Raw genomic sequence first — 10,427 nt, 5'->3', positions numbered from 1 at the left:
GAACAAGTGCAGCAAAAAAAGTCAACTGTCTGGTGTACCATTATCCGGTGAATAAAAAAATAAAAAATATTTTTAGAAAAATTTAAAATTTTAAAATTCTAAATTTTTTATTTTTAAATTTTTAAATTATAAGGTTAACTTTTTTTATTTAAATTAGAAAAATAAAAATATTTTTAGAAAATTTAAAATTTTAAAAAAGTAAATTTTTTTCTTTTTAAGTTTTTAAATTATAAGATTAAATTTTTATATTTAAATTAGACAAATAAAAAAGTCCAAGAATATAGTAAATAACAGATCTATAAATTTATTTTTTTATTTTTAAACTAAAAAAATATTTTTCAAATAGTAGAAAAATAAAAAATTCCAACAATATCCAAAATATAAACAAATTGAAAATTTTTAAATTTTTAAATTAATTTATTCTTAATTTGTGAACAACTGCAAAAAAGTCAACTGTCCGGGTGTAACATTATCAGGTGAATAAAAAATAAAAAAATATTTTTAGAAAAATTTAAAATTTTAAAAAAGTAAATTTTTTATTTTTAAATTTTTAAATTATAAGGTTAACTTTTTTTATTTAAATTAGAAAATAAAATAAAGTCTAGGAATATCTAGTAAACAACAATCTGTAAATTTATTATTTTTTAATTTTGAAACTAAAAAATAATTTTTTTCTAATAGTAGAAAAATAAAAAATTCCAAAAATATCTAAAAAATAAAAATAATTTTTTAAATTTTTTAAATTAATTTATTCTTAATTTTTGAACAAGTGTAGCAAAAAAGTCAACTGTCTAGGTGTAGCATTACCAGTGAATAAAAAAAATAAAAAAATATTTTTAGAAAAATTTAAAATTTAATAAAACTAAATTTTTTATTTTTTAATTTTTAAATTATAAGGTTAACTTTTTTTATTTAAATTAGAAAAATGATGCATTCGCATATTTACCATTTTACTTAGTTAGTTTAGTTAGTTTTAGCTTAGCTTTATTCATTTTCTTTGAAATAAATAGACAAATTTGTGAACTTTCCTCCATGCATCCATAAACCAAGAATTAAGTGAAAATTGACATAATCCATGCAAATGATTCAAGAAGTTTATATGCAAGTTAAGGTGAATGATTTCCTTGAAATTTAATGCATGAGATGGCAAAACTTTGAGAAAAGCTCTTTGGTTTATGATAGGTGATGAAGCAAGAAGACAATGATGCAAGGAAATCTTGGAGCAAGAAGGAGATGCACGTTGCCAACTTGATCCTCAAGTTGGCAACGCCCATTTGATGCAACCAGGATGAGAGAGCACGTTGGCAACTTGGTCTCCAAGTTGCCAACGCCCAAATTGGTGCTGCCAGGAGGAGTAGCACATTGGCAACTTGGAAACCAAGTTGGCAACGTGCTAGTGCATGATCAGCAGAATTTGCAGCCTGACCTTCCCCTCTTCAAGGATGAATATCTTGAACCACAAGGATCCAATTGGCATGATTCCAATTGCGTTGAGAAGCTGACATCAAGAGCTTTCCAACGATATACAATAGTCCATAATGTGGCAAGGAATGAAAGCTCAAATCAGAGGGAAACTTAAGCCCCAAGAGCAAGGAAATGAAGCATTGCAAGTTGCCAACTTGAGGACCAAGTTGGCAACGCCAGGAGCCACCAGGGGAAGATGTTAGCACGTTGCCAACGCCAACACCAAATTGGCAACGCCAGGAGCCACCAGGGGAAGATGTTAGCACGTTGCCAACGCCAACACCAAGTTGGCAACGCCAACACCAAGTTGGCAACGCCAGGAGCCACCAGGGGAAGATGTTAGCACGTTGCCAACGCCAACACCAAGTTGGCAACGCCCAAGCCAAGAAGAAAAGAGATGTTGGCACGTTGATGCTGGCGTGTTTGCCAACAACGTGGGCAACAACGCCCAAGCAGAGAAGAGAGGAGAGCCTGGCGTTGTTGCTGGCGTGTTTGCCAACAACTTGGGCAACAACGCCCAGGCAGCTTGAGGATGCTCTCTTCAAGAACGTGTATCTTGAGCTAGAAAACTCCAAATGAGGTGAAATCAGTGGCATTGGAAAGTAGACATCAAGAGCTTTCCAACCATATATCATAGTATGAAATTGGAGTTCATTTGAAGGTTCAGAAGTTAGGTTCATTTAGAGCCTCAAACATGGAAAGCATTGTTACTGGCATGCTCACCAAGTTGCCAACGCCAACACCAAGTTGGCAACGCCCAAGCAGAGAAGAAAGAAGCAGCATCTAGCACGTTGCCAACGCCCAGAGCATGTTGCCAACGCCCAGGAGCTTCCAGTGGGCGTTGTTGCTGGCGTGTTTGCCAACAACTTGGGCAACAACGCCCAGCCCAGGCAGCCTGACCTCCCTCTCTTCAATGACTTATATCTTGAGCTAAAGAACTCCAAATGAGATGCTTCCAATTGCATTGGAAAATAGACATCAAGAGCTTTCCATCCATATATCATAGCATGGGATTGGAGTTCATTTGAAGATTCAAGAGCCAGCTACAATTAGAGCCTCAGAAACACTGGGCGTTGTTGCTGGCGTGTTTGCCAACAACTTGGGCAACAACGCCAGACAGCCTGACCATACCCTCTTCAAAGGAGCATAACTTGAGCTATAGAGATCCAATTGAGGTGCTTCCAGTTGCATTGGAAAGCTGACATTCAGAGCTTTCCAACCATGTATAATTGTCTATAGTGAAGCATGAAATTGAAGCTCGAGCAAGAGGCAATTTTAAGCATCAAAACTGAATTCAGAGAAGGCCAAAACACTTAGCAACAATTTGGGCTGGGAACGCCCAAGCCCAGGAAATTCCATGCACGTTGCCAACGTGCATAAAGCTGGCGTTGTTGGCAACAACGCCCATTTTGGGCCAGAATCTGTGAAGAGATGACTCTTGTTCTCTACACCCTTTTCAAAGGCAACTTCTTCCTTCATTGGACCAGTAACTCAACAATGGAAAAAAGCCCACATTGCCAACCACTTGAGGACCTCCAAATGAGTCTTAGGAGTAGTATAAATAGACTTAAACTTTGTACTTGGGGGACTCTTCTTCCACACTTTAGAGACTTTTACTTTTGCACTTTTAGTAGTATAGCTTTTATAACTTTCGGGAGGATACCCGAAAGCTATTTTGTCTCTCTTGCAACTTTCAAATTTCAGTTTTAAGAACTTCTTCTTCTTCACTCTTCAATTCTTCTCCATTTTAACTTTAATGTTTATCTTTGCAATTGTTGTTGAAATTAGAGCCATGATTCACTAAACCCCATCTTCATTAGGGGGAGGAGCTCTGTTTATTTGAATGGGTTGACAACAATTCTTTTCTTTCTCAATTCAAGTGGTTCATCCAAGAGAAAACTCTTGTTCTTCACAGATTCAATTACATTCGAGAGGAGGATTGAATCTATATGAATTGTATGGTGAACTTGAGAAAGAATCCATAGAATTCAGTTTAGAGTTATCCTTTCATGATTTCTTTGATCAATACACTTTGGGTTGGTATGTGAGATGTACCCTCCCTTGGTTGAGATCCTGGAAATTGTGTGGCTGGGGATTAGAAAATGAGCTTCACCTCTTCTCATGACCAATTAGATCACGAGAGTGACAATTGATTGTGTTGAGAGAAATTGGATTGCCAAGAGATTGGGATCCAATTAATCACAATCTGCCATGGATCTACACCCAAGATTGAGAAGGAGTTGAACTAAGTCAATCCATGATAATTTACATCTCTGATCCCTAATGATCTCTCCATCATCAATTCTCATCTCTTTTGCTCTTTAGTTCTTGAATACCCACTACCCAATTCTCTTCTATTTTCTTGCAATTTATCATTCCGTCACTTACACTCTGTTTTCTATTCCTTGCAATTTACTTTTCTGCTCTCTAAAATTCTGCACTCTTTAATTTCTTACAATTTATCTTCAATGTCATTTAAGTTTCTTGCATTTTAAGTTTCAGTTATTTACTTTCATTTCCTTTCCCTATTCTAGTTCTTTAAATTCCTTGTCATTTAACTTTCTGCAATTACATTCAACACTTAATTCTCATGAAATCCAGATTATGTTTGCTTGACTAGATATATCATTTAACTAAAATTGCTTAATCTACCAATCTCCGTGGGATCGACCTCACTCTTGGTGAGTTTTATTACTTGATGCGACCCGGTATACTTGCCGGTTGTACGTGAATCTTAATTTTACGTATCAAGTTTTTGGCGTCGTTGCCGGGGATTGGAAAAGATTGACAATGATTAAGTAAATGGTAGTTTAGATTAAGCATTTTTTTATTTTTGCTGAGCCCACTAACTGTTTGACACTTTGTTTCACTAACTTCAATTCCACTCTAGTTATAGAGTGTCTCACTTGTGATTTTGGTTTTTGTTTGTGTATGTCAGGAGCTAGTAGACTTAATCCCGAAGACGAGAGGATCCTCCGAAGGATAAGAAGAGCAGAAAGAGGAAAGGGGATAGTCGGTGAAGAGGAATCAGAGGGAGAGGACCAAGTCATGGAGGACGATATGCACAATCCTCCTGGAGGAGCTGCTAACAATGATGGACCACCTAGAAGGGTGCTATCTTCTTACACCATTCCTAATCCAAAACATTGTGGGAGCAGTATTGCCACTCCAACTGTTCAGGCCAATAACTTTGAGTTAAAACCCCAACTCATCACTTTGGTACTAAACAACTGCTCCTATGGAGGGGGACCTCTTGAAGACCCAAATCAACATCTGTCTGTTTTTCTAAGGATATGCAATACAGTGAAGACCAATGGAGTACACCCAGATGTCTACAAACTGCTGCTATTTCCATTCTCTTTGAGGGACAAAGCCACTCAATGGCTAGAGTCATTCCCCAAGGAAAGCCTCAATGATTGGAATGAAGTGATGAGCAGATTTCTAGCAAAGTTCTACCCACCTCAAAAGATCATCAAGCTGAAGACAGAGGTTCAGACTTTTAGGCAAATGGATGGAGAGTCGTTATATGAAGCCTGTGAAAGGTATAAGGCACTAATGAGAAGATGCCCACCTGACATGTTTAGTGATTGGGTCAAACTCCAAAACTTCTATGAAGGCTTAAGTCCAGAAGCAAGGAAAGGACTGGATTACTCATCAGGAGGATCACTCAACATGATGAAGACAGCAGAAGAGGCTCAAGACCTCATTGAGATTGTGGCAAACAATCAGTACTATTACTCATCAGAGAGGCAACATAACCCAGCCCCAAAGAAAGGCGTGATGGAGCTTGAAGGTGTTGACGCTATCTTGGCACAGAATAAGTTAATGCACCAACAAATTCAGCAACAAATGGAAATGATAACAAAGAGAATGGATGGCCTCCAACTAGCATCAGTGAACATAACAAATCAATCATCACTTGAATGGGGCCAAGGTGAAGGGACCATTGTTGAACAGCCACAAGAACAAGTTCAGTACATGCAGAATACTTCAAATTCTCAGGATAAATTCCATGGTGATACATACAACCCATCCTGGAAAAATCACCCTAACCTGAAGTAGGGTGAAAACCATTGGCAAAAGAACAATAACCACAACCACACCCGTAACACAAACAACCAAAACCACCATGCCACCAACACTAACCAATATAGAAAAACACAAAACACATATCAACCACCTCATAATAATTCACAAACTCACCAAAACAACTTTCCTGCACCAACATCCAACTCACAAAATTACCACACTAATCCTCCCAATAACTTCCAGCAACAACATTCAGCCCCCATCATACCCCCTATTGACCATCATGAGACAAGAATCTCCAATCTTGAAGCCACCTTGCAAGCACTCAATCAAACCACACAAGCACTTGCTCTAAGCACTCAAGCCTTAATGAAGGGACAAAAGGAACATGAGGCCACCATAAAGAATATTGAACGACAAGTGGGACAATTAGCCAAACAAGATGAACGGCCAACCAATGTTCTCCCAAGTGACACAATACCCAACCCGAGAGAAGAGTGTAAAGCTCTGCAGTTGAGGAGTGGCAAGGTAGTTGGAGAAAGTTCGAATAAAGAAGCAATAAAATCCAAGGAGAAAGACATAGTGGAGAAACAAGTGGAAGGGCAAGATGAAGAAAAAGCTTCAACATCTCAAAGCAGCAAAGAGGCTGTCAAGCCACAAGGCAAACCACCCAGTCAAGAGAACCACCACGATGACAAGGGGAATGTGAAGCCACAACAAGAAAACAAAAATGAAGGAGTAAAAGCTTATGTACCCAAGCTTCCATACCCAACCAGGATACATAAAGGAGCAAAGGACCAACAATTCCCAAGATTCTTAGAAATCTTTAAGAAACTCGAAATCAACATCCCATTGGCAGAAGCTCTGGAACAAATTCCATTATATGCAAAGTTTCTTAAGGAATTGATCACCAAGAAGAGAAGTTGGCAAGAAAAAGAAACAGTGATTCTCACTCAAGAGTGCAGTGCCATCATTCAAAAAGGGCTACCACCAAAGCTCAAAGATCCTGGCAGCTTCCTCATACCCTGCACGATTGGGAACATGGCCATTGACAAATCACTTTGTGATCTGGGAGCAAGCATTAACTTAATGTCCCTTACCATGATGAAGAAAATGATGATTGAAGAGCTTAAACCCACAAGGGTGTCACTCCAACTTGCTGACAGATCCATCAAAATACCAAATGGAGTAGTTGAGAACCTCTTGGTGAAAGTGGGAAACTTCATATTCCCAGCTGATTTTGTGGTCCTAGATATGGATGAAGAAGGGAGCAACTCAGTCATTCTTGGTAGACCCTTTTTGGCCACAGCAAGAACAATCATCGATGTGGAAAAGGGAGAGATGATCTTCAGAGTACATGATGAACAAATGACCATAAATGTCTTCAAAGCAATGCATTATCCTGCTGAAAAAGAAAGTTGCATGAGGATTGATATGGTGGACTCATTGGTTGAAGAAGCATTTGCGGCAAGCCATCAAGTGAAACAAGATGAAGTCCAGAATACCCAAGAACAAGAGGAGAACGAATTGTAAGCACTAGAGGAACCAATAGAAACCAAGAAAGAAGAGGTGCCACAACAAGAGCTAAAACCACTACCCTCTCACCTCAAGTACGCATTCCTTGGTGAAAAGGACAGCTTCCCAGTTATCATCAATTCTACATTGAGTGCTGATGAAGAAGAAAAACTCCTTGTAGTACTAAGAGCTCACAAAGATGCATTGGGATGGACCATTGATGACTTGAAAGGAATAAGCCCTGCCATATGCATGCACAAGATACTCTTGGAAGAGAACTCTAAACCAGTGGTACAACCTCAGAGAAGGTTAAATCCCACAATGAAGGAGGTTGTTAAAAAGGAGGTGCTGAAATTGTACAAAGCCGGGATTATTTACCCCATCTCTGACAGCCCATGGGTAAGCCCAGTGCAAGTGGTACCCAAGAAAGGTGGCACGACTGTTATTGTTAATGAGAAGAATGAACTTATCCCCACAAGAACTGTGACAGGTTGGAGAATGTGTATTGATTATAGAAGGCTGAATGATGCCACACGAAAAGACCACTTTCCCCTTCCTTTCATTGACCAAATGCTTGAAAGGCTGGCCGGTCATGCATATTACTGCTTCCTTGATGGTTATTCTGGATATAACCAAATAGTTGTTGACCCCATGGACCAGGAGAAGACATCATTCACATGTCCCTTTGGAGTTTTCGCATACCGAAGGATGCCATTTGGGCTGTGTAATGCTCCAGCTACCTTTCAGAGATGCATGTTATCAATCTTCTCGGATATGGTAGAAAAATTCATAGAAGTATTCATGGATGATTTTTCTGTTTTTGGTGATTCCTTCAATACTTGTTTACATCATCTTACCTTAGTCTTGAAAAGGTGCCAAGAAACTAATTTGGTCCTAAATTGGGAAAAATGCCACTTCATGGTACCTGAAGGAATTGTACTTGGTCACAAAATTTCAAGAGAGGGTATAGAGGTGGATAAGGCAAAAGTAGAAATTATTGAAAAACTTCCTTTACCAAACAATGTGAAAGCTGTTAGAAGTTTCTTAGGGCATGCTGGATTCTATCGAAGATTCATTAAAGATTTTTCCAAAATAGCAAAGCCACTAAGCAATCTGCTAGTGGTGAGCAACCCTTTTCTCTTTGATGATGAATGCAAACATGCCTTTGAGACTCTAAAAGCTAAGCTCACCACAGCACCAATTATCACACCCCCAAACTGGGGAATGCCTTTTGAACTTATGTGTGATGCAAGTGATCTTGCCATTGGTGCTGTGTTGGGGCAGAGAAAGGAAAAGAAACTTCATGTTATCTACTATGCAAGTAAAGTATTGAATGAGACCCAAAGAAATTACACCACAACAGAGAAAGAGTTACTAGCTGTGGTATATGCTTTTGATAAGTTTAGGCAATATTTGATTGGATCAAAAGTTCTTGTTTATACTGACCATGCTGCCCTTAAGTATCTTATGTCAAAACAGGATGCCAAACCAAGGTTAATCAGATGGATATTACTTCTACAAGAGTTTGACATTGAGATAAAAGATAGAAAGGGTAGTGAAAATCAAGTTGCTGACCACCTCTCAAGGCTGCCACAAGGAGCAAATCAAGACACTTCTCAGTCAGTAAATGAAGACTTTCCAGATGAACACATCATGCAAATTCAACACATTCCTTGGTTCGCAGACATGGCCAACTACAAGGCAGGAAGGAGCATCCCACAAGAATATACAAAGCAACAAGTTAAGAAGCTGCTTCATGAAGCTAAGTTGTTCTTTTGGGATGAACCCTTCTTGTTTAAAAGATGCCCAGATGGAATGATTAGAAGATGTGTGCCAGAGGTGGAAATGAAGGACATATTGTGGCATTGTCATAACTCTAGCTATGGTGGTCATTTTGGAGCTGAAAGAACTGCAGCAAAGGTGCTTCAAAGTGGATTCTACTGGCCATCCATCTTCAAGGATGCTAGGGACTTTGTGAGTCATTGCAATGAATGCCAAAGAGCAGGTGGCCTAACAAAGAAGAATGAGATGCCTCAAAAGTTCATCCTAGAGGTGGAGCTCTTTGATCTATGGGGAATAGACTTCATGGGACCTTTCCCTCCATCCTACACTTTCAAATACATTTTGGTGGCAGTGGAGTATGTTTCGAAATGGGTTGAAGCAATAGCCACAACCACATGTGACACTAACGTGGTATTGCAATTCCTAAAGAAAAACATCTTCACTAGATTTGGAGTGCCAAAGGGACTTGTAAGTGATGGGGGGAGCCACTTTTGCAACAAACAATTAAACTCTCTTCTCCATAGATATGGGGTAACTCATAAAGTGGCAACACCCTATCACCCCCAGACAAATGGGCAAGCTGAACTTGCCAACAGAGAGCTCAAGAGAATCTTGGAGAAAACTGTAGGAGCAACAAGGAAAGATTGGGTAAGGAAGCTGGATGATGCACTCTGGGCATACAGGACAGCATTCAAAACACCCATAGGGAAATCTCCATTTCAGCTAGTGTATGGGAAAGCATGCCATCTACCTGTAGAACTTGAACACAAGGCCTTTTGGGCCACTCAACTCTTGAATTTAGATGCTCAAGCGGCAGGAGAAAAGAGGCTACTACAACTCAATGAATTGGAAGAATTCAGATTGGAGGCATATGAGAATGCTAGAATATACAAGGAAAGAGCAAAAAGGTGGCATGGCAAGAGAATCTCTCCGAGAACATTTGAACCAGGCCAAAAGGTGTTGCTATTCAACTCAAGACTGAAGATCTTCCCTGGGAAGTTGAGGTCTAGATGGAATGGACCATACACCATCACCAAAGTATCACCTCATGGATATGTGGAATTACTTGATGAGAATTCAAAAGAGACCTTTATGGTCAATGGACAGAGGGTGAAACTTTATCTTGGTGGACCTTGGAGCAAAGAAGAGACTGTACTATGGTTAGCATGAAAAAGGAGGCTGCATTGTCAAGCTAAGGACAATAAACAAGCGCTTCATGGGAGGCAACCCATGCACAGGAGTCTTTTATTCTTATGCTTTAAGTAGTTAATAATGGAAGGGTGCATTATATATCTCAAAAAAAAAAAAAGAGAGCATAGCATATAGTGTACGTAAGACACTAAGTTTGGTGTGACAAACCTTAAAGAAACGCAGAACTCTTTTTGCAACACTTAGTCACAAACTAAGTCTGGTGTCCATGCATACATAAAATGCTAGGAAAAAAACATTTTTCATTTAATTCAGCATATGAAAACACCCTTAAATTAAATTTGTCATTTTAATTAAAGCCTTATTATGAAAGAAAAAAAGAAAAAAAAATTTATTTTTCAAGATTTTGTTTTCGAGAATCTCAAGTTTTAGTTTCCTTTTGCAGGGAAGTGAAAGAAAGAAGTGATGGAGCATCTTGGAAGAGGAGT

At 38.9% G+C, this 10,427-nt stretch overlaps 1 protein-coding gene across 1 annotated transcript; it reads left to right on the top strand.

The window, feature by feature from the left end:
• The first annotated feature begins 8,694 nt into the window (after positions 1 to 8,694).
• Positions 8,695 to 9,960, top strand: LOC130960013 (uncharacterized). The gene is made up of 2 exons (XM_057885378.1): positions 8,695 to 9,258; positions 9,514 to 9,960. Exons 1-2 carry the CDS (start codon positions 8,695 to 8,697, stop codon positions 9,958 to 9,960), a joined length of 1,011 nt encoding a protein of 336 aa, XP_057741361.1.
• Positions 9,961 to 10,427: the final 467 nt, after the last annotated feature.

The sequence above is a fragment of the Arachis stenosperma genome, unplaced genomic scaffold (assembly GCF_014773155.1).
Source record: "Arachis stenosperma cultivar V10309 unplaced genomic scaffold, arast.V10309.gnm1.PFL2 arast.V10309.gnm1.Scaffold_100031, whole genome shotgun sequence".
NCBI lineage: Eukaryota > Viridiplantae > Streptophyta > Magnoliopsida > Fabales > Fabaceae > Arachis > Arachis stenosperma.
Note: the sequence above shows the minus strand (reverse complement) of the source record. Positions and strands in the feature narration are given on the sequence as shown.

What these genes read in the sequence shown, in the direction of transcription:
- LOC130960013 (XM_057885378.1), top strand. Translation starts at nt 8,695, where the DNA reads ATGGCCAACTACAAGGCAGGAAGGAGCATCCCACAAGAATATACAAAG. An exon ending in TTGGAGTGCCAAAGGGACTT is followed by an intron (nt 9,259 to 9,513) that starts GTAAGTGATGGG and finishes TCTCCATTTCAG; the next exon opens with CTAGTGTATGGGAAAGCATG.